General features: G+C 39.3%; 1 protein-coding gene across 7 annotated transcripts in view; it reads right to left on the bottom strand.

The window, feature by feature from the left end:
• The window catches only part of rasa3 (RAS p21 protein activator 3), a 61259-nt gene that overhangs the window by 15527 nt on the left and 19232 nt on the right, over positions 1 to 26500 (bottom strand). For 4 of the 7 annotated variants that reach the window (XM_077238041.1, XM_077238037.1, XM_077238038.1 and 1 more), the window contains exons 4-16: positions 24136 to 24230; positions 22470 to 22546; positions 15738 to 15818; positions 12737 to 12809; positions 10806 to 10879; positions 9430 to 9534; positions 8163 to 8340; positions 7488 to 7636; positions 6640 to 6754; positions 5855 to 5929; positions 4733 to 4856; positions 195 to 301; positions 19 to 96 (exon numbers count right to left, since the gene is read on the bottom strand). In XM_077238041.1, coding sequence (XP_077094156.1) covers positions 19 to 96; positions 195 to 301; positions 4733 to 4856; positions 5855 to 5929; positions 6640 to 6754; positions 7488 to 7636; positions 8163 to 8340; positions 9430 to 9534; positions 10806 to 10879; positions 12737 to 12809; positions 15738 to 15818; positions 22470 to 22546; positions 24136 to 24230 — 1331 coding nt within the window. The remainder of the gene's footprint in view (positions 1 to 18; positions 97 to 194; positions 302 to 4732; positions 4857 to 5854; positions 5930 to 6639; positions 6755 to 7487; positions 7637 to 8162; positions 8341 to 9429; positions 9535 to 10805; positions 10880 to 12736; positions 12810 to 15737; positions 15819 to 22469; positions 22547 to 24135; positions 24231 to 26500) is intronic. The other 3 variants (XM_077238043.1, XM_077238042.1, XM_077238039.1) reach the window with 1 other exon arrangement.

Genomic DNA, 26500 nt, shown 5'->3' with positions numbered 1-26500 from the left:
TGTTGTGAACACACTTACAGATTTGGACTTGGCGAGGCTTCCCAGAGTTTGGATGGTTTTGGAAATGAGCGTCAGCGTCCGAGACGTGCAGGGATCCTTCACACAGACAACAAGAGACAGAACGGATAAGAAAAAAGCATCAGATGAGGATGAAGAGCTGAACGGAGTGTGTGTGGAGTGTGTTGTACACACACCGGGTGATGAGGTCGCAGGTGGAAGAGGCTCGGGGACAGGATCGCAGGAGCAAAGAAGCGCAGGAAGATGAAACTACTGACAGCCGTGTAGCGAACATCCGGGTCGACTGAGAACACACACACACACACACACACACACACACACACACACACACACACACACACACACACACACACACACACACACACACACACACACACACACACACACACACACACACACACACACACACACACACACACACACACACACACAGCATCATCATCACGGATCTCACGTGATGGTTTGGATAACGTTCCCATTAAGTTCTGAAAACGTTATTTCTGAATGTTCTCTAAGTAAAAAAAAAAAATAAGGGAACATTCCATTTTATAATTCTGCAAACATTATATTAATGTTACTTCTGAATGTTCTCCTGATGTTTTTTTAATAATGTTTTAAAAAAGAAATCCTGGTTATATGAACGTTAAGGAAACATTCCATTCTTCAAACATTATGAAAACGTTACATTTGAATGATCTCTGAACATTCCGAAACACGTCGTTACATTTAAAAAATGAACATCATTGAAAAACATTCAATGAATTGACCCTTCGCTAAGCCACGCCCGAAAACTGCCACTAGCCAATCGTGTCTTAGCAACCGTAACTAGGCGCGGGAGGTCTGGCAAGCTTTGTGCGTATGGATTATGCAAATCTGATACCCGGTATCATAAAAGTTTGGAAGGGAGAGTGGAGTTTTTTTCCTTCCCGAAAATCTAAAAGTCGAGGGGAGAAATGATGAATGATGGATCAGCAGTGTGAGATTCACAACTACACGTCCACAGGATTAACAAAAACACATATTGCTTGGAAATAATGACGGTTCTTTGTTCATAATGCATGTTTTAACGTAAAATAAGACGATTAAAGTCAAGACGGAGGCTCACTGACATACTTTAAATATATATTTCAGCATTTTGTTAATCGACGTTCTACTTCCCCTGACTGAGTAACTTTAACCCAATCCGATCGCGGCTCTCCCGGTGTTAGTGTTATTCCACAAGATTTATGGATAAACTGTTTGATTTATAATTATTAGATTAGTTTCACATTTCACTTACCCTGCTGTGCACGAATTCCGCTGTTCCTCAATGTGTGTGTTTCTCATGTGAATGGTCGGCGTATGAGGCGCTGCTGATGCGACTATAGGCTTTAGCTTCAATTTTTATGAAATTATTCTCTAATCGGTTGCATATTATGTCGTGGATATATCGCTCGAATGCACTGCAGTCCCTTTAGTCTTGCTCTCTCAGATATTTCACATATTCGCCAAAAATGACTAATTATCTCATTGGGAATGTCTGACACCGGTGCACACACACTGTAATAGACGTGCTAGACGCGAAAGCTTGACAGGCGTAGCAACAGTAACTAAGGAGGGCGGGGCTTAGCGAAGGGTCAATTATGTACAAGTAAAAATGTTTATGTTTTGAGAACATTATTAATTATTATACATTATTTCAGATAACTTTGAATGAAACGTTCCTGGACGAACATTTGTTCATAACTTTGAGAACGTTCTGAGAATCTAATCTCCGCAGTTCTGAACACGTTATTTCTGAATATTTTCTGAACGTTTAAAACATCCAGTTTTGTGAATGTTTTAAAACAAATCTTGGTAATGCGAATATATACGGAACTTTCAATTCTGCAAACATTTAAAACTTCTAGTTTTTAAAATGTTTTTTTTCTTCCCTGTTATATGAGTGTAAGGGAACATTCAATTCTTCAAACATTATGGAAACGTTACTTTTGAATGTTCTCTGAACATTACGAAACGCGTAGTAACATTAAAAAATGTTACTTGTGCATAATTCTGAAATTCATCTAACATTTTTTTAATTGTTACGACACAAAAGTAACATTCAAAAGTAACATTAATATAATGTTTGCAGAATTATACAATTTAATGTTCCGTATATATTCGCATTATCCAGTTTTTTGAATGTTTTAAAACAAATCTTGGTGTTTTAAACGTTCAGTAAATATTCAGAAATAACGTCTTCAGAACTGCGGAGAACAGGATCAGATACACACAATGTTCTCTCAGAGTATGAGCAAATGTTCATCCAGGAATGTTTCATTCAAAAGTTATCTGGTGTTATAATGTTCTCAAAACATCAAAAAAATGTTACTTGTGCATAATTCTGAAATTCGTCGAACACTTTTTTTAAGTTTTGAGAACATTATAACACCAGATAACTTTGAATGAAACGCTCCTGGAGGAACTTTGAGAGAAGGTTGTGTGTATCTGATCCTGTCCTCTGCAGTGTTGATCTGTGTCCTGAAGGTGGCAGTGTAACACTGACGGATAAACACCAGAAGTGTTCTGGAGAAACAACTAATGTCTGAGGCCTTTCCAAACACACACACATGCGCTCTCTGCACTTGACCACTTACATGACGTATTTCCTGTATTTGGCTTCAAGAAGGTGTGAAGAAGTGTGTGTGTAGAACGTTTGCTCACCCGATGGGACACACACACTGATAGTGTTGCAAAAATGGGTAACACTTCACAATAAGGTTCATTAGTTAATGTATTAACTAACACGAACTAACAATGAGCAATACATTTGTAACTGTATTTATTCACAGTGCATTAAACTAATGTTAACAAGATTTGAATAATGTATTAGTAAATGTTGAAGTGTAACATTAACAAAGATTAATAAATGCTGTATAAGTGCAGTTCATTACTAGTTCATGTTAACTAAAGAACCTTATTGTTAAGTGTTACCCAAAAATGCACGTGTTTACAGAGCTTTATTAAGATTTTCAATACTTTGCGTTTTAAAATAAGCTTCTAAATATCAGGTCAGTAGTTCCTATGTAAAATTTCTGCTTCTAATTAAGTGATGAAAAGCATTTGTGTAGAAAATACATCTTTGCACCAATGAAAAGACACTTTAACAATTTGTTTTACTTCCAAATTACATGTAATATATGTTTTCTCTCTATCTCGCGGTTTCGGGGCACGCGATTTCCCGAACCTAATGCATGATGGGATACGCTTAACCTCGAATACCGCTCTGATTTTGTTCTTACGCACTTACTTGCTGTCTCATGTGTGTGTGTGTGTGTATCTGGAAAAGCCCTGAGTTTACAGGAGAGTCCGTGAAATCTGACATCTGAATGTATTTAGATGCTCATCAGCCGCTTTATAGACCATTAAACTACTTTCAAAACCACAAACCAAAGACTTCTGGTGTCGTCTTGCAGCGTCTGGTGGGCATTTCACTTTTGTTTTCACCAAGCTTTTCGCAATACATAGTGTAATGCTCAAATGTTACAATAAAGCAGGCGAAGGGACTGTTAAAATCTGTGATGAGAAAACAATATTATGAAGTAAGTGAGTTCCAGAACTGGACCGTGTATGAAAGTAAAATAATGACAAATGTTTTTAAAACAAAAAAGCTTCTTGAAGTGCATATACTTGAAAAAATATGCATTGCATTAACCATGCTTGCGTTTTAATGCATTGTATTTTTAGGGCTTGCAATTCTATGGGCTGAAATTCAACATTTAAGCTGTGAGTATTTAAATTCAAGCCATTTCACACACATTTTCATTAATAAAAATTCAATAATCCATATTCACCTTTCAGATTTCACTTACAAAATATTAAAATACAACCTATAATATTCAACAGGCAATTTTCGGTCCATTTTATTTCGCTTCCACAAATTCAGCGGTCCAAATTCGATAGAGAATTCAACATTTGACATCCTGGAACTCAAAACTATAAAGCGACGGGTAAAAGAGTCATTCATTCATAAAAAAAAACATTTACAGAAATGGAGCAAGTGGTATTTGTGATGATTTTCATATACCGGTATATGATTTCCGGTATATATATGCAAAAGCTGATGAAGACACAAAAGCTGTGTTTATTAACAGAATTAATATTTAAGAAGTGAAATCTGAAAGGTGAATATGGATTTGTTGAATTGTTAATAATGAAAACATGTGTGAAATGTTTTGAGTTTAAATATTCACAGCTTAAATATACAACCATGTTGAATTTCAGCCCATAAAAATACAATGCATTAAAATGCAAGCAGGGTTTTCAAGTAACTAGCGCAATTCAACAAGCTTTTTTTGTTTCAAAAACGTATCTGAATGCACTAGTGTGTACATGAACAGTGTGAATACAAACGAGAACTGGGACTTTTTTGGCCAAGTCACGTTTGAGTCACTGGAAGAGCTCGGGGTTTGTTCAGTTTTGTTTAAACTCCTTTAAAGAGTAACTCTTTCTATTGATTTTAAATGGATTATTGCCCAGCTAACAGGAAACGTTCTCAAAAGTTATCTAGTCTTTAATAATGTTCTCAAAAACATTATTTATTCATCGTTCATGGAACATATTTCTGAAACTTTTTATTGGACGTTCGTTTCAGAGAACATTCAAAAGTAACGTTAAAATTGTTAGGAATGTTTAATAACTCTGTTTCCCAAGTTGATCGTGCTTCTGGGAAATGCAGCGAGTGAGTGTTTACCTTGAAAGCGTGAGGCCGCAGACTCTCTCAGAGAGAAGAAGATGTCACACATGACCGTCGGGCAGCTCACACCCGAGCTCGTGATGGCGCTGAAGATCCGGTCCACGTACTGACGGAGGTTTTCCTGACAGGACAATAACACACAAGAAGATGATTCGAAAATAATCGATTATCTGACGTGTGAAGCCGTGACGTCACACCGGTGCTGGGAGAAAATAATCGATTAATAATCGACATTCTCTCTTCAACAATTCTGAAAACTTGGAACAAGTATAAAAGCTTGCATGCTGAAAGTGAAATGCAAGGGCATTCATTGCATGAGATATGCTCAATCAAAAATGCAGTCTTAATGATTCAAAAATGCACATTATTATTGTGTTAAATTCATGTTCCTTGATATGTATCTTGAATCAGAATAATTTCCTCTTCCTCTCGCACTTCATGAAAGTGAAGTTGCGCTGGTCTTTTCTCCTGTATTGTGTCGTATATCCGAGTGAAACGCTTCTGGAACACGAACAAATGTGGGCGGGGCTTGATAGTGTCTGTGGGGAATTGATTGGATGGTTGTGTTTTGCTATTGGCTGATCTCATGTGAGTGACAGGTTATAGCCCCGCCCACATCATCAGAGAAGAGAAGAGAAGCTGCAAGAGGAACTTATTCTGATTCAAGATTACCAGGAACATCAATTTGATATGATAATAATGATGTAAATCATTTAGAATAAACACAACAATATTCCATAAAGAAATTTTGATTCCATGCTAACTTTATAATTCAAACAATTAGAAAGGAAAGAATAATTTTAGAATCAGATTGTGATATCAGACTTATGTGATCTGAACGCATTGAGAGTTTTCTGTTAGAGCGGTGTGTGTTAGCGGCCGCTAAGTTAATAACTAATGATCTTTACAACGGAAGTGAATCAATCAAAACTAACTTTATCTGGACAATAACTTTATTCTAGATCTGCTGTAAAGCCGAAACAATCTCTGTTCCTGTAATCTCCTATTATCAGTGTAAAGCTGCTGTGAAACTCTATATTGTAAAAGCGCTGTATAAATGAACGTACTTGACTTGATGATTCGACTGAGTTTATTCACCATAGAAAAGCAAACACTCACCCTGTTTGTGTCCAAGTTCTCGGACTCCTTCAGCTTGACGGGGTCGATCTCACACGGCTTGTGGTCGTCGCAGATCTGCACACAAACCAACAGTGAACGAAGCGCTCGTGACGAGCGGCAGCTATCATTAGCATTGGGTATCATTTGAATTTGAACGATTACGATTCCTATTTCGATTCTCCTTATCGATTTCTAATTTCGAGGCAAACAATCTAAAAAACTTGGATATCTTTCACATTTGGTCTTTTTGCAAAACATTTAATTGTAGCTGAGTATCATGAACAGAAATCAACAGGCTAAAGAACACTGAAAGGAACTTTTGCCTGTGGTTTAAAAATACCATAGAAAAACAACTATAGCTTAACTTATATAAATGTAAAGCATTATTAAAGACAAACTCAGTAATTAAAAAAGAACAAATAAAATTCTTCCAAACGCAACAAATAGATACAACTGAACAAAAGATACAATTGATATAAACTGTTTTAAAATTTTCAGGCACAGAAACTGTAATCAAAAGTAAAATAACACCGTACTTTATAAATAAAATATACATTAGAAATATAGGTCAACTTATTCAGTCAAGAACGAGTGAATTTTCTTTTTTCTCTCTAATATTAGAATTTAAGAGCTGCTCGATATACTGTAGTTACTCACGCCTGCAGTGCTGAGAACAGTCTCAAGCTTGAAAAGTCATTTTGAAATGCTCACAAAGGATAAGAGGAATCGAAATTTACATTTTATAACAAGTATCCGATGATTCCCAACCCTAGACTGGGACTCACCTCATCGATGATGGGTTTGAGCGTGACCTGCAGGTAATGCATCCCCGCCAGCTTCATGGTCTCATCGATGCATTTAGACGTGAGCGAGTTTCCCCGGAATATGGTGTTGGGATCCCTGCGGAGACGAGAGGACGGTGAGGAAGGGGTGGAGACGTGTGTGTGTGTGTGTGTTAGAGGTCTGCTACCCGAGCCCGAAGGGGCCCGAGAAACTCACGGGTTTCGGGTCAGGTTCGGGTTAATGTTTGATGAATAGCATCGGGTTTGTAACTAAAAATATACTATATAGGCGATAGCCTGCATATATATAGTTTGCGTGGCGTATGCTAGCTGTGTGTGACCATAAATATGAGCGTGCGAGAGAGAGTCATGTGCTCCCGCGCGCAGTATTTCAGTCACAACGTGCAGTCAGAGGAGGACGCGCTGAAACATCAACTCTCGATGCGGTTCTCCTTCATAACTCGCACTGAGAAGGATTTATATATATATATTTGTGTAAATAGTTGTGCAACCGCATGAACTTTGTTTTGAAGTTTAATGTTTGAGTTCCAGAGGAATTAGTGACTGTTTCAAACACAGCAAAATTTCATAATTAGTAAGTCTGTGCTTTGGGGAAACGGTGTTTGTACATGTATTTGTTTAATTATCGTTGCAAACAATCATAAAATACAGCATATTGCAAAAAAAAAAAGAAAAAAAAAAAAGGTGTTTACTGTGAGAAACGGGCCTCGGGTTCGGGTCGGGCTTAAAATATAACCGTAATGGTTGGGTCGGGTTAAATGATGGCTTCAGTTTAAAGCCTGTGCAGACCTTTGATGTGTGTGTGTGTGTGTGTGTCTGTGTGTACTCACTGCGTGCGGTTGATCTCCGCGTGTGCGATGGCACTGAGGAAAGGCACGATCTTGCCGTAATGCAGGAAGAGTCGAACTAGCGGGACGGCAGCCTCTTGTTTCTCACGACACGCCTCGCCCAAGATATGAGCCGCCGACGCCGACACGGGCTGTACGTGATTTATCAATGACAGATCAATGAATCAACATGCACCAATGCTATTTATGTCATAATCATTTGTTAACAAACAAGTATTCATTACTTCAATGAGCTCATTGTATCTGGATTAAATTACTACATTGTTTAAATTAATACACTTTTAGCTAACTGTGACTTTGTGGTATATGTATATTTCTGAAATATATAACTTAGACAGTTTCCTCTGATAACAATCACTCTAAACTGTAATGTGGACTCATGCACTTTCTGTAAAGATACTTTGAAATTATGTGTATTGTGAAAAGCGCTATACAAATAAACGTGAATTGAATTGAACAAATTAGAGTCAATAACAGTGCGTTATGGATCTATTGTATATGACACATGTATTAATTAGTTAAGTATGTATTATTATTAATTAATTAATTAATTATTAATTAATTAAGTATGTATTGAACAATTATTGTATCTTGATTGAAGAATGTTTAGATGTTTGTATTGTAAAACACTATTGTTCTTCCTCTAGTTAGACACACCTTAGCCGTGAGCTCACTGACCTCGCCGTGCGCGGACTGCAGGAGCAGGTCCCGGAGCGGGTTGTAATGCTCCGTGAGGAACACGTGGTCCTCCGTGTAAACGATGTTGAGCCGTAACGAGCCCAGCTCATCAGCCTTCACAGATTTATGCCCATTATCTCTGGGCTGCAGAAAGTACCTGAAAGAAAGCGAGGATGAGGATGAGCTCGTGTCCTGAAAACACCAGTGTGTTACAGTGCTGGGCGGTCTACCGGTTCATACCGAACACTGGCGGGGGTTTTTTATATACCACAATACGCAATACAGCAAGAACTCAACTAACTTCATCTCTGGATGCTAACAGCAGCCAAACCTTTGGCTAAACAAGAGCTTTCAATGATTTGAAGCATTTTAAAGGCACTTTATACTTCTGTCAGTGAGGGCAATGTGATCTCCATGATGATTTTCCATCTTTAAGCAATCATGCATGTGTGAGAATTAAAGTAGTGATACACGTTAGATTTCATTATCAGCACTTCTATTGGAGACTTTTTATGTGTCATTGCATTATTTGTGTATGTCGCTTTAACAGCGTTGGGAACACGGACTCTGTTTGAGAGCGTCTTTAAACTGTTCACTGGTGAGGCGCAGCGTTTAAGCGTGACGGTGAAGATGGACAGGTTAAACTATAATTGAAAGCTGTCAAATTATATTACAGTGTTTCCCATACATTGGTTATAAATATCAACAGCCTTTTGGAAAATCTATTTGTGGCCGGCATTGACATCGTTGAATAAACATGAGATCGGCACGTTTCATTCAAAACGTGTTTTTATACGAATGTCAATTTTATTTATATAGCAACATTAATCCCAACCGAGGTTGTCCAATGTGCGGCACATACTGTAGTAGAGATAATGAGACAATACAATACAATTAAATGACGATCTTAAATGACGACAATAGAATGACGGTCTTTAGAAAAGTTTTAATGTTAATCTTTCTTGATAAAGCAGCGTTTATGAGCGTACAGGCGTTACGGGAAAACAGCCTTGAGAACCTGTATTAATACTAGTGTGGGATTTTTCTACAGTATTCACTCACGACAGTAAAATAGTCAATCTACTGCAGTAATTCCTGTCAATCAGTAGGAGATGTGGCTAACACACAGTCATGCTTGGGAGAAGAAAACCGTCATATATCGTGAAAACGGTATGCATATGCATTTTTGGTCCTACCGCCCAGCACTAGCGTCTTACACAGATAACACGCGTGACGAGGCTCGTACCATGCGTCATGAACACCTGACTGTCCCAGAACCTTCAGCTGGACCCGTACCTCTCCCAGAAACTCGTCTCCGAACTTCAGATTGCTGGCGTTCCACAGATCCACCCTGAGGAGAGAGAGTCGGAGCGTTCGTTAAAGAACAGAATATTAATATCATTCAGTCAAACCAAGAAATGTACCAGACACCAGATATAATGTGTGATATTGTTTCACTAGTGTGTGCAGGACACTATAGTTCATTTATGTAAGTGAGGAGAGCAAAATAAAGTAAATGTGACATATTATACACAATAATTCTTCATACAGTGACTACCAGTGAAACATTAGGAGCAAAAATGATCCGGACACTTTGAGCTGATCATGTTTTGCTGAAGTGTTTTTTCTTTAATAACTAATGCACCTTTTTACACCACAGACTGAACAACATGAAGCATTGCTTGGTGATTGGTTGAGCTAAACTGGTATTATCTAATTGTGTAGTTAAATTTAACAGCTGACAGATATTCAACATAATTCATGTGTGAGACAGTCTAACAGAAGGACGGACAAAACCAGTCAAATATATTATTACAGTCATATTTTATTATCATTTTTTAAACTATAGCGAATAAACTTTGATAATGTGAGAAATGTATTTTATTGCTATTATACATGTAAATTTAAACATCACATCAAAGATCATGATGCACAAAGATGATGAATCAAATTACTTTGAATGTTAAAGTGCATTATTATGCTATTTTAAAGGTTCCTAATGTTGTTTTTCACTCTTTTCTCTCAGTGTCGGAAACGCTTTCAGTCTCTCTAAGCCCCGCCTCTCTGAGAGCTGCTCTGCTGTGATTGGTCAGAAAGCAAATGCTCATTATCATATCTGAATCTCAGCTCTTGATCACAGTGATACGAACAGTAACGATGGCGTGGGTTTTACCGTATCAATCTCAGAAAACAGCGTCTTCTTCACACGAACAACACAAACTCTTCCAGTCTCAGATACACTAGTGTTTGAGGGCGGAGCTAAGAGACGCTGCTCAGCCAATCAGGACCACAGGCTGGCATTATGCAAATTAAATACAAACCAACAGGTTCAGCAGGAAGTAGAATTACTGACGCCTTGTTTCAGTTCAGCATCACTTCTTTCTTTCAGGAGACAATAACTCCATTTATTGACACTGTGATCTTTCACATTCACACTAGTACACACTAAATGAAAGGCCATATTCAAAAATATTCAAAGTATGCAACAAGTGTGACTCATAAACACAGACCATGATGCACCATGGTTGTTTGTGGGCAGTTTATATAGTAACACACTCATTGGCTCAGTGTAAACACAGGCTGCACGCACACACGCACACACACACACACACACACACTCACTTGAGCGCCAGCTTGTCTACGTCGTCCTCTTCCACGTCGAAGTGTCGTTTGGTGTAGCTCAGCGGTTTGGTCACCTGTGTGATGAAATAAGACACTTATGACACACATGACGAGAATAAACCATCCGAGACTCAACAAACTAGAGATGCACGATCTATCGGCCAGCATATCGGTATCGGCCGATATATGTACATCTTTAATGATATCGTTATCGGCTCATTAGAAAACTTGGCTGATATATTAAAGTGTATTATTTCCTGCAGCTGAGACGCTTCAGATGCGACTGTTCAACATGATGTTATGAATTGCTTGAAATATGATTGGAATTACTTCAAAAAAGGAAAATACAGTTCAGCGCAAGTCTGTCATATCGGCTACATAAAATTATAATGAGAACATTATATTTGTGTGTTTGGGTCAGGGCTTTTAATGATGAGACTTCTGTTTTTGTAATCAGGCTCTCAAAAATTATATAAAAATGTGGATTTAGATTTATCGGCCGATATATGTCGATTATCGGCTTTCAAATATAGAGAATTATCGTATCAGCCAAATTTTTCACATCGGTGCATCTCTACAACAAACCACTAATCAGGTGAGACACGGATAAATGACATCACTCTGAAAGGCGGGTCAGTTCGACACATTTAAAACAAAAAACATGCTACAAAAACACATTTCCTTTCTGATCATGAGAGAATAACGTGTGTTTAATGATGTTGGATTATATTTCACACTGAGCCGAGGGCTGTGAGTGGGGGAGAGTCTGAGTGTGTTTGTGTGTGAGTGGACGATGATGATGATGTGTGTGTCTTTGAGTAGGTGTGTGTGTGTGTGAACGATGATGATGATGAAGAAGACGTGTGTTTCTGTGTGTGTGTGAGTGTGTGTGTGAGTGTGTGTGTGTGTGAAGAATACGTGTGTGGGAAAGACCGCGAGGGCTGTGAAATAAATGGAGCGGATTGTGTGTCTCACAATCAATCAAACTCTTGTCTCGTCGTCCTCTGTGGCGAGTTCATGAGAGTGTGTGTGTGTGTATGTGTGTGTGAGGACCGAGAGAAAACAGCTGTCACGTCTGATAACACGAGCGGCTGTCGTCTGAACGCTAAACTCTCACGAGCGGCACTGAAGATCATCAGAGGAAGATTATTCAGATCTGCAGTGAACGCTGAGTGTTGAGAGTGTGGGAAGTGTTAAAGAGAGAAACCACAATCCACCAGTGTGTGTGTGTGTGTGTGTGAGAGGTGAGAGTACAAACACCTAAAATTATCATTTATATCACCATATTAAACTTTCCATCTGAACCAGAATATAATCACTGATGTCTCTCATCTCAAGACTTTCACAAGCAATTTGCTTTTACTGAAATTAATAAATGTAGGTTCTTTATGTGCACATGATTAATTTCCTGACATACAGTCTAACCAAACATTATTCAGACGCCAGATATAATGTGTGATATTGTTTCACTAGTGTGTGCAGGACACTATAGTTCATTTATGTAAGTGAGGAGAGCAAAATAAAGTAAATGTGACATATTATACACAATAATTCTTCATACAGTGACTACCAGTGAAACATTAGGAGCAAAAATGATTGGGACACTTTGAGCTGATCATGTTTTACTGAAGTGTTTTTTCTTTAATAACTAATGCAGCTTTTTACACCACAGACTGAACAACATGAAGCATTGCTTGGTGATTGGTTGAGCTAAACTGGTGTTATCTAATTGTGTAGTTAAATTTAACAGCTGACAGATATTCAACATAATTCATGTGTGAGACAGTCTAACAGAAGGACGGACAAAAACAGTCAAATATATTATTACAGTCATATTTTATTATCATTTTCTAGCGAATAAACTGTGATAATGTGAGAAATGTTGACGGCGTCTGAATAAATGTTGGTTTTGACTATATTTGAGCTCCTACCTCAAAGAAGAAGACCTCGTCAAACTGAGGATTGTTGGTTTTCCGCTTGACTTTCGTCTTCTTGGCCTCTGACCTGTGAGGGGTGAGACACGCATTTATGTTTTGCTTTTGCATTTTGACTGTGATTTGCAGATATTTGAGGTGGCGTGAGTTGAAACCAATCATTGAATGACAATTTAATAATCATAAATGTTTCTTGAGCATCAAATCATCATATTATACTGATTTCTGAAGGATCATGTGACACTGAAGACTGTAATTAAATTCAGCTTTGATCACAGGAATGAATTACACTTTACTATACAGTATATTCACATAGAAAACAGCTGATTTACATTACAATAATATTTCACTGTTTGTAATGTAATTTTGATGAAATAAATGCAGCTTTAATGAGCAGAAGAGACTTTCAGAAACGTTTTGACTGTAAAGTATTAATTCATTTATTTTAATTTTTTGGGGACTTATTATTTGGGTAGTTGTTTGAATTATGTTTGTGCAGTTTTGGATGTCTCTTCAACTCACCTTTATTTCTACAGCGCAGCACAGAGTGTTTTAAAGCAGATTTACAGAGATAACAGGAAAATAATGCAACAAAGTTTGTTTCTAGAAGAAAATAGTCACAGTCCAGCTTAAGTAAGTTCAGTGATGGTTCATTTTTGTTGTAATAAAGTTATTAATTTAATTCATTTATATACATATATAGCCACTCTGGAGAAAACCGTGATGTCATCGTCCAGCTCAGTTCAGTTCTCATATAATGGTGTCAATGCAGGAGATCAATAATAATGTTGAATATTAAATATTAAATTAAATGTCCCCAACAATTATGTCAATAATTGTTTGTTTTCTTTTTGCTTATTGGATAATAGGGTAGTTTGCTTGTCTTTTATCAGGTGTGAGTGTTTACTATGTGCGCTTCTCTGATCTTGCAAGTTTCTTCTTTTCTTTGACTCAGTTTGATGTGTGATAGAAACACTAGCGCTGGGTCTCGATTCAGAGGTTCCAATTTGATTCGATTTCGATTCGCAAGCTCTCAATTCGATTCTCGATTTCGATTCGACTCACTGAAAATAGATTAAATACAAATCATATATTTAGTTTTTAAAAAGAACAGTGAACATAAGTTTACAAGTGGTTAATTAATAAAAAAGAAATGAAGTGCCACAAACCTGTATATTAAACTCTTTTTATTTTAGGTACGCTTGTGTGCATTAAAACTAGAGGTGGGCATAGATTAATTTTTTTAATCTAGATTAATCTCACTGGAATCTTGGAATTAATCTAGATTAAAATGGCTGATTTGAATTCTGCCGAAGGCATTCAGAATATGTGTGCTACCCAAATAATGACTAAAAGTAAGTCTTTGAGAATAGTTCGCCTCGCGTAGGAATGTGAAATAAATAAATAAATAATAAAATAAATAAATAAAACGCACAATTACAATGACAGAAAGGGAGGCCAATTTCATCTTTAGCGATTTGTGCTCAAACAAACTGTTTATTAATTGAACAAGTAACATGTTTTCGTCGTTTTTTTTAAACATAGTAGGCTAATTGGAAGAAGAAAAAAACAATAAGCACGACGTAGCTACTGTCCGTTTTTGAATCGCCGAACCAGATGCTCGTTAGATCAAAAAATAATGTCATATGTCATAATGATTTTATGTGAACCTGCCTTTACCGGCAATAGCCTCATCCTTTTTAAACAAATTAGTTTCAATCAATGTAAACTATTCATGTGACTATGCCCCTGCGCAATACACACACATTACCGCGGGATGGTGGGTGTTCATTTCATAAACTGTGGACAATGGTAGCTTATTTATTTTGTAGCCTATAAATTAATGTATATGTCCAACGGATAATGTCATACTTTTTAGTAATGCTATCGTGGCGTAATAATCTGTTTGGTTGTAAAATGTATTACCTGAATGAAATGAAATCGAATGTATCGTCCTGTGGAATCAGTCATTCACAGACAGCTTACGAAGATGTTCAACTAATAAAGATCTTCATCGCTGGCAAAAATATGATGCATTTGCAGATTTGCTTTCACTAGACTAAACTGTAGCTCTTGATGTTCTTAAATCTTCCTGTTACGAATCCGAGTCGAGTGTGATTGAAGGCGCTTCAGACGTTCAGTGCGTGAGGAACTGAACAGAACTGATTCGCGAACCGATTTAGACAGATCTGCCAACTTGTTTGATGAAGTCTTTGAACAGAATCGACCCAAAAGAGTTGTAAATTGAGCATCGCTCATGCCCATAAAAAACATACAGCGCGCTTGGAATAAACTAATTTAACAACATGTAAAGTAACGAGAGGAACGATCAACGTAACATGTAAAAGTATACACCTTGTGTCCCTGACAGGAAAATACCCTGCTGCGCGATTTACGCGGAAATATAACGATATTCGAAAAAGCTATTTTATGATACCAACCCAACTTTGAGAATAGATTAACGGCGATATTTTTTTTATCGCCTGATAAGAGTCTCACGTTAACGCCGATAACGGCCCACCACTAATTAAAACCGAACCCAACTCTATATTTCAAATGCATACGATGAATAAACAGGATTTTAATAAATCAGAACAGTCGCATGCGTTGATCAAACAGGATCAGGTTATTTTGTGTTTAAGATAAAACAAACTCAGCATTAGCAGAACACTGCAGGAAAACTATCACTGGCTTTTGGGTGATTGATACATAAATATGGAAAAAAATCAATATGTGGCCTTTCAGAATCGATTTTAAATCGACCACATTTAAAAAAAAAAAACGATTAATCGAAAGATCAACTTTCTTGCCCAGCCCTAAGAAACAGCGAATTCAATTTAACACATTACACGTTTAAAGCAATGCATGTGGTCATGATGTGACCATGAACTCCAGCGTGTGTTTATTTTTCTAAAGCCTTTAAATGCGGAGCGCGACGGGAAACACGTAATCGGCGCTTGTAAACGGGATGAGAAGCAGCTTTGGGGTGTGATCTTACCTGGAGGGTCCCAGTAACGACACGGCTGCGTACGGGTCACACTGACCGTTCACTATGGGCAGATCCTGACACTCCAGAACCCTGAGGAACAACACAAGCGTCAAGCCTGGGTTACACTTTACACTTTACTTTATAGACTCAAGTACTTGTCCTCTTAACTATCAGGAATCAACGGTGAGAAGAAGAAAGGTCCACACGTGACGATGTCTATTTCAGTACATCCCCACCAATACCACACTACAAATCCAGTAAACCAGTTTTATATCCACATATTTTTGTTATAATGTCACATGTATGTTAGCTATACAACTAAATTACAATCTCTTAAATATTTTCTAATTTCACTAAACATTTCTTTAAGTTTCGTGGACATTTTATAAAACACCTTTATTCTTTATTAAAATGGCTTATGTCTGCTATAAACTGGTTTTGTAAATCTCATTTAAGACGCACAAACTCTCGTAATTATCAACGATCGGACCATTTTTAATATATTGTACATTTATGAATTTAGCAGAAACTAAATATTGCAATACAAATAATTGCGGTTAATGATTTAAACTCTTGTTTTGTTTATGTCACTTATAAGTATAAGCTTTTTTCCTCAGAATTGCATGTTTATATCACACATTTCTGACTTCATATCACGCAATTCTAAAGTCATAGATATCTGCGAGTTATAAAGTTCAATTCTAATGAAAAAAAGATTCAGAATTGCATTTTTATATCTCGAAATTTTGACTTTATGTCTCCCAATTGTGTGTTATAAAGTCAGAATTGAAAGATATAAACAGGGGTGCACATAACTGGTACGCAGGTACGCATGCGCGACAAAAATCAGGAATGCGTAATGCCACTTGTGTTACTACGCGCCTTTGCGTACTTAAAGGGTAACTGTCGTTTTGTTTATCTACTGGAGGCAAACTTTCGTTTAAAAGCATAATTAAAATGGAAACGTCACTTTAAAGTTTGACCGTATTTTTGTTTTCGGTCAAATTGCCTTTTGATTGGGAGAGCTAGGGGCACGTATATGATAGCATCAAAAATGGCTATTTTTAAAACACTAAGAAGGCTCGACACAACGTGCAATTTTGCTCGAAGTATCACCAGGGGCTCTACACATGAACTCGAGCATTGAGAACATTGTTTGTGGACACAGAGTTTACTAAAAAGAAAGATTTTGAACAACTCACTGTAGCTGTGTCCGTTGGCATTTTGTCAGTCACAAATAGTCGATCTCCGAATGCGAATGAACTGAGTCTGAATTTTAGTATTGCTTCTTATACGAGGATCCTTTTTCAAATACAAGGTCAATATTGTTTTTCACTTACGACAAAACAACAAATTATCCGTGAATTTATATGGAACTAAGCTTTAGGAGCTTTCCATCTTTACTCTCCTCCCTGTTAAGTTGCATTCGGAGATCGACTATTTTTGACTGACAAATCGCATACCGGTTGACACAGCTACAGTGAGTTGTTCAAAATTCTCCCCGTGTAGTCTAAAGAACGCGATGAAAACTAAACAATCAAATTACACTTCAAATACATTTTTTCCAAAGATGTTTTCTGTATTTTAGGTGGTTTTTTTCACGCTTATGTAAATTAAGTGCTCGTTTAAAAAAAAAAAAAAAGGTTTGGTCTTTAGTTAGTTATAAGCTATAAAAACAGGAATGTGACGTCATGATTGACAGCTGTGATTGACAGCTTCTACACTGATGAGGAGGACAGTGAGGAAGAATGCACTTATTAACACCGCGATACATGGGGTGAGTACCAAACACCATCTCCTGGTACTCACCCGAGTAACTCACTGAAAATGTTATGTGCACCCCTGGATATAAACATACAATTGTGAGAAAAAAAGTCAGAATTGTGAAATAAAAAGTCACAATTGGCTTTTTTATTTTTTATTCTGTGGTGGAAACAAGCTTCCATACATATGATTCACTTTTAATGCCGTGAAAAATATGATATAATATAATATAATAAATGTATTAATTTAAAGAGTCAACACACATGAGAAGTGCTGGTAATACAAAGTTTCAGACATCGTTCAGAATAGTACAAGCTATGATTTTTTTGACATTATAAATAAACAAACATGTCAACACATCACAAACGGCCTCAGAACAAACAACAGCAATTTTGTTGCGCTACTATCCTATATGATGTCATATCCGGCCAATCAGAGCCAAGCTCTGTTGTGACATCATCCGCTGAACGACATCGTCCTGACAGAAGCATTCACACACATTATTGAGATATGGAAATGAATAAAAGCTCAGCTGTGTGTGTGTGTGTGTGTGTGTGTGTGTGTGTGTGTGTGTGTGTGTGTGTGTGTGTGTGTGTGTGTGTGTGTGTGTCATGCTGATGAATGAACAGGATCTACAGCATCTCTAATAGCATCGGATCCTTCTAGGCACTTCCTGTGTGTGTTAATCCTCTTTATATAACGGTCATAAATACACACACCATGACGTCCAGCGCTGGGCTAAAACTGAGTCCGGTGAACATCACACACACTGACATCATCAGAGGAGAAGCATTGATGAACGATGCTTTGAGTTCAGATTGCATCCTTTTTGTCATTCCTCCTCCTCCTCACACACACACACACACACACACACACATATACATAGACACACTCACATTTACATAGACACACACACACACACACACACACACACACACACACACACACATAAATACACACACACACACACACACACATAAATACACACACACACACACACACACACACACACACACACACACACATACATACATACATAGACACACACACACTCACAAATACATAGACACACTCACATATACATAGACACATAGACACACACACACACACACACACACACACACACACACACACACACACACACACACACACACACATACATAGACACACACACACTCACATATACATAGACACACACACACACAGTCACACTCACATATACATAGACACACACACACACACACACACATAAATACACACACACACACACACACACTTTCAAGATCATGTGCTGTCCTTACATGGCTATCAATATCAAAAACAAAAAAATACACTTAAAACATGCTAATATTGACTAGCACACACAAGGCCTGCAGTGTTAATGAAAATATATAATAAATGTAACGCTGTGTAATATATTCCCATGTCTGTTACCGCAGAATCACAGCGTCAGTGAATCAGTGTGTGTGAAGACGTCATCCTCACTGTGTCTTAAAATGGAAGCTGCATAAATATCCTGTGAATGAGATCGCGGCTCACTGTGGCACTAAGCTCATTACCCAGAATGCACCAGTGTGGGAAACCGTCCAGACATGGAGCCACTGATGCTGTGAAACACACACACACACACATTCTCCCACACATACACACACTCACATACACTCTCTCTTACACGCATACACACGCAGCACACACACACACTCTCACACATACACACACACACACTCACACACGCAGCACATACACTTTCTCACACATTCACACACATTCACATACACACTCTCTCTTACACGCATACACACACACACATGCAGCATGCACACAAACACGCAGCACACACACATGCAGCACACATACACTCACACACTCTCTCTCACACACACTCGCATACATACTCTCTTACACACATACAGCACACACACACACTCACACACTCTCTCACACACACAGACACACACACGCTCTCTCACACATACACACACACACTCACATAGACACTCTCTTACACGCATACATACATGCGGCACACACACTCTCTTTTACACATACACACACACATGCAGCACACACATACACATGCAGCACACACACTCACACACGCTCACACACGCTCTCTCACACATACACACTCACATACACTCTCTCTTACACGCATACACACGCAGCACACACACACACTCTCACACATACATACACACACGCAGCACATACACTTTCTCACACATTCACACACACTCACATACACACTCTCTCTTACACGCATACACACACACATGCAGCATGCACACAAACACGCAGCACACACACACACATGCAGCACACACACACTCACACACTCTCTCACACACATACACACACCCACACTTACATAGACACTCTCTTACACGCATACATACATGCAGCACACACACAAACACGCAGCACACACACACACACACTCTCTTATACACATAGACACACACATGCAGCACACACACGCTCTCTCACACATACACACACAAACACAAACTCACATAGACACTCTCTCTTACACGCATACATACACACATGCAGCACACACACACACACACTCTCTCACACACACACACACACACACACACACACACACACACACACACACACTCTCTCTTAGACACATACACACACATGCAGCACACACACACACACACACATGCAGCACACACACACACACACACACACACTCTCTCTTAGACACATACACACACATGCAGCACACACACACTCACACACTCTCTCACACACATACACACACCCACACTTACATAGACACTCTCTTACACGCATACATACATGCAGCACACACACAAACACGCAGCACACACACACACTCTCTTATACACATAGACACACACATGCAGCACACACACTCACACACGCTCTCTCACACATACACACACAAACACAAACTCACATAGACACTCTCTCTTACACGCATACATACACACATGCAGCACACACACACACACACTCTCTCACACACACACACACACACACACACACACACACACACACACACTCTCTCTCTTAGACACATACACACACATGCAGCACACACACACACACACACATGCAGCACACACATACACACACACATGCAGCACACACATACACATGCAGCACACACACACACTCACACACGCTCTCTCACACATACACACACAAACACAAACTCACATAGACACTCTCTCTTACACGCATACATACACATGCAGCACACACACACACACACTCTCTCACACACACTCTCTCTTAGACACATACATGCAGCACATACATACACACACACATGCAGCACACACACACACTCACACACGCTCTCTCACACATACACATACACACACACACTCACATATACACTCTTACACGCATACATACACACATGCAGCATACACACACACTCTCTCTCTCACACACACACACACTCACATATACACTCTCTTACACGCATACATACACACATGCAGCATACACACACACACAAGTTCACTTATTTAATCTCAGTCTGAGTGTTGCGTTTCTCTCGTCTCTTTAAATAAAGCGTGAGCCGCTAATAAAAGCATCATACCACACACACACACACACACACACACACACACACAGTGACGGATCAGCAGAGCCTTTGCAGAGCAACGTATATGAGAAAACACACACACACACACACACACACACACACACACACACACAGTGCTCTGCTCTAGAATGAACTGATTTACATTTATATTTATGCATTTGGCAGATGTATTTTTCCAAAGTGACTTAAATGGCATTCAAGATATACATTTGATCAGTTTCTGCATTAGCCGGGAGTCACATGACCTAGATCTATAAACAACAAATAACAGGCAAGCAGTGATTGACAGATGAAGCTCGGACAGTTACACCCGCTGTTGTTCTAAAACAGGGGAACTATTAGACTGACGGCAGGATAAAAAACATCTTTGAAGCATCACCACGACAAATAGTGTTGAAGTGTGTGATATCTGCTCAATCAAACAACAACAGCAAGAATAACGACTGGTCCCAAACACTCATCAGTCATTGGTCAGACGGTCAGATAGTCCCGCCCCCAAACTCACATGATTGGTTGGCTCAGAAACATCTCCGTGACTCTGAATATTAAACTGACACACTAGAAACTACTTGAAAATCTAAACTACACACACAGCGAATGTTACAAGATAAAAATAAGGAAGGAATCTAAGTTAATTAGTCAATATGACTCGTTAGTTGTTGGATGACAAACACTACGTTTGTGACTTCTTTAGTGATGAACATGAACTAAAACAAATATATAAAAATATATAAAAACAGAGATTGATTACGCTGGTCAGAAGTGAGAAAGATGTCAAATTCAGCCGTTGTGATAAAAACACGTGAAATATAATGTAAGTGTTGAAAATATACAGTCAAACCAACATTTATTCAGACGCCTTCAACATTTCTCTCATTATCACAGTTTATTCGCTAGAAAATGATAATAAAATATGACAGTAATAATATATTTGACTGGTTTTGTCCGTCCTTCTGTTAGACTGTCTCACACATGAATTATGTTGAATATCTGTCAGCTGTTAAATTTAACTACACAATTAGATAATACCAGTTTAGCTCAACCAATCACCAAGCAATGCTTCATGTTGTTCAGTCTGTGGTGTAAAAAGCTGCATTAGTTATTAAAGAAAAAACACTTCAGTAAAACATGATCAGCTCAAAGTGTCCCAATCATTTTTGCTCCTAATGTTTCACTGGTAGTCACTGTATGAAGAATTATTGTGTATAATATGTCACATTTACTTTATTTTGCTCTCCTCACTTACATAAATGAACTATAGTGTCCTGCACACACTAGTGAAACAATATCACACATTATATCTGGTGTCTGAATAATTCTTGGTTTGCCTGTCGTGAGCTGTGATTGGCTGACGGGTGTCTGTGCGGGGCTCGTGATTGGCTCACCGTGTTGCCAGCTTGTGGCAGATGACTCCACTGTCTGTGATGACCTCACTGAGACGCAGCTCCAGGTGAACCATTCCCTGAGAGAGAGATTTATCATAGATTATATAATACATTTTATATTTATTTATTTTATGTATGGGTCTGTATGATGATTGAATGTCATAATCATTTGTTGACTAACAAGTATTCATTACTTCAATGAGATCATTGTTTCTGCATTAAATTATTACATTGTTTAAATTAATACACTTTTAGCTAACTGTGACTTTGTATATTTCTGAAATACATAACTTGTTTCCTCTGATAACAATCACTCTAAACTGTAATGTGGACTCATACACTTTCTGTAAAGATGCTTTGAAGTTGAAGTTTGAGTGAGAGAGAGAGGGAGAAGAGAGAGAGAGTGAGAGAGAGAAAGAGAGAGTGAGAGAGAGAGGGAGAGAAAAAGAGAGAGAGAGTGAGAGAGAGAGAGAGAGACAGAGAGAGAGAGAGAGAGAGAGAGAGAGAGTGAGAGAGAGAGAGACAGAGAGAGAGAGAGAGAGTGAGAGAGAGAGAGTGAGAGAGAGAGAGAGAGAGAGAGAGAGAGAGTGAGAGAGAGAGAGAGAGAGAGAGACAGAGAGAGAGAGAGAGAGAGAGAGAGAGAGAGAGAGAGAGAGGGAGAGAGAGAGTGAGAGAGAGAGTGAGAGAGAGAGTGAGAGAGAGATAGAGAGACAGAATGAGAGAGAGAGAGTGAGAGAGAGAGAGTGAGAGAAAAAGAGTGAGAGAAACAGAGAGAGGGAGAGAGAACAGCGTTACCATGGTTACCCCCGCCACCCGAAGAGAGGGAGAGATGGAGGAGTGGAGCGAGAGAAACCAATGAAAACAGAGCTAGAGGAAGAACGACTGCAGGTTCCCATGAGCCTCTGCTGCTGCTGATGAGTCACGGACACACAGAAAACACTCGAGAGATCCTGATGATGTTTAAGAGCAGCTTCTGTTTTCTAATTATAGATCATTATATTTCAGCTCTTGTTCTGAGCAATGAAACTTCTCCAGTTCAAACAAAGTTTCTCTGTCTGGCTTCAGCTGACATCATCAATATGCAAATGAGCTCTTCTTCACACACAGCGCAACAATGAGCGCTTTATGGACAGAGACTATCACCTCTTCCACACACACACACACACACACACACACACACACACACACACACACACACACACACACACACACACACACACACACATCCTTCCTCTCAATGAATGCGTCTGTGTTTGTGCGGATCCTCGGGTGCATACAGATGTTTCTAAGACGAGGTTATCCGACATCCCATTATATTATTATTATCCGACAGATCTGGGGTGTGTTTCCAACACAACTAATGTAACTCGCTGTAGGTTCCTTTAGGAATCATGTGTGTGTGTGTGTGTGTGTGTGTGTGTGCGCCTGTGCCACACTAACCCGAACCCCTAAACCTACCCATCTCACACAACTTTCTGCAATTTCACATTTTCAAAAAACAAAAATATTTTCTTATGTTTATTAATCAATTTTCCTTGTGATGACCAGCAAAAAGTTCTCAGAAAGTAGAAAGTAGGGACATTTGGTCCTGACAAGTATTGCTTAACATGCCCCCCCAACACACACACACACACACACACACACACGTGAGCGTATGAACACATACCTGCACCTCTGAGTCTGCGCAGACGGGCTGCAGTGGGAACCAGTGGTCTTTACCGTGGTATTTCTGCAGGTCTTCCTTCTTCACAGCCACTTTACCTGAAGACAGATCACAGATCAGATTACAATCCCAGATCAGATCACACATCAGATCCCAGATCAGATCACACATCCGATCCCAGATCAATCACAATCCCAGATCAAATCACAATCCCAGATCACAATCACAGATCCCAGATCAGATCACAATCCCAGATCACAATCACAGATCCCAGATCAGATCACACATCAGATCCCAGATCAGATCACAATCCCAGATCAGATCACACATCCGATCCCAGATCAATCACAATCCCAGATCAAATCACATTCACAGATCCCAGATCAGATCACACATCAGATCCCAGATCAGATCACAATCCCAGATCACAATCCCAGATCCCAGATCAGATCACAATCACAGATCCCAGATCAGATCACAATCCCAGATCACAATCCCAGATCCCAGATCAGATCACAATCCCAGATCACAATCACAGATCCCAGATCAGATCACAATCACAGATCCCAGATCAGATCACAATCCCAGATCACAATCCCAGATCCCAGATCAGATCACACATCCGATCCCAGATCAATCACAATCCCAGATCAAATCACAATCCCAGATCACAATCACAGATCCCAGATCAGATCACAATCCCAGATCACAATCACAGATCCCAGATCAGATCACACATCAGATCCCAGATCAGATCACAATCCCAGATCAGATCACACATCCGATCCCAGATCAATCACAATCCCAGATCAAATCACATTCACAGATCCCAGATCAGATCACACATCAGATCCCAGATCAGATCACAATCCCAGATCACAATCCCAGATCCCAGATCAGATCACAATCACAGATCCCAGATCAGATCACAATCCCAGATCACAATCACAGATCCCAGATCAGATCACAATCACAGATCCCAGATCAGATCACAATCCCAGATCACAATCCCAGATCCCAGATCAGATCACAATCCCAGATCACAATCACAGATCCCAGATCAGATCACAATCCCAGATCCCAGATCAGATCACAATCCCAGATCACAATCCCAGATCCCAGATCAGATCACAATCCCAGATCAGATCACAATCCCAGATCACAATCACAGATCCCAGATCAGATCACACATCAGATCCCAGATCAATCACAATCCCAGATCAAATCACATTCACAGATCCCAGATCAGATCACAATCCCAGATCAGATCACACATCAGATCCCAGATCAGATCACACATCAGATCCCAGATCAGATCACAATCCCAGATCAGATCACACATCAGATCCCAGATCAGATCACAATCCCAGATCAGATCACACATCAGATCCCAGATCAGATCACAATCCCAGATCAGATCACACATCAGATCCCAGATCAGATCACACATCAGATCCCAGATCAGATCACAATTAAGGATGGCGAAAACTAAGAATTTTCTTGACCGACCACCGAGCCTCATTAGCCGGTTGAAACCGGTTAACCGATTAGTTTGAAATATGCCACGCTATTTGAAATAACAGCCATTTCGAGCCGCGCCTGCAATTTCGCAACTCTGTCACATCTCTCTGCCGCTCTGCCTCCCGCTCACACACACACTGCCTCCCGCTCACACACACACTGCCTCCCGCTCACACACACACTGCCTCCCGCTCACACACACACTGCCCCGGCGCCGCCCTTCCACTCACGTCACTTTTTTAAATCCCCTACAGCGCGAAACATGAGTCCCACAAACACGGCGCCGAGGAGCTTGTATGTAATCGGAGGACAAATGGCTCCTTAGTTTCGAAATGGTTTGGGTACAAGGTGATCGCGTTGAAAATAAAGGCGTTAGTCTAGCGTTAGAAGCTCATTTGAAACATTGCTGCGGCTCATTTAAGAAAATGACAGCTCCGAACTAGATACATCATAGATGATGTGCTACTACTGTACTTAAGCACTGTATCACACAAGCTGCAACTTACATCTGTGTCATTCTTTTTGGTGAAATGGTCCTACACACTACGTTTCTGTGCACGCGTCATCCTGTCGTCTGCCCTGGCTCTCACCTCGAGTGGTTTAGCCTGTAGCCTTTACTTTTCGCAAACCTTGTGAGCGCGCGAACCCAAACGCTGTGACCTCGCGCCGAATGTTTTTATTGGTTTATTAAGTACAAACAGGCGAGTTATGAAAAATTGAGTTTGAGGGATTTGTTCAGGGATTTGTTTTGTAACTTGTCCCTATAAGGGACAACTTAACTTGTCCCTTGTCCGCCGTTGCTGGAAACCCAGTAACGGCGATTATTAGCTTCTCCTCCATTTTATCT

Source organism: Siphateles boraxobius, unplaced genomic scaffold (genome assembly GCF_051911475.1).
Source record: "Siphateles boraxobius isolate OS27281-9 unplaced genomic scaffold, OSU_SipBor_1 215, whole genome shotgun sequence".
Lineage (NCBI taxonomy): Eukaryota > Metazoa > Chordata > Actinopteri > Cypriniformes > Leuciscidae > Siphateles > Siphateles boraxobius.
The sequence above is the reverse complement of the archived record's forward strand: the minus strand, read 5'-3'. Positions and strand labels throughout refer to the sequence as shown.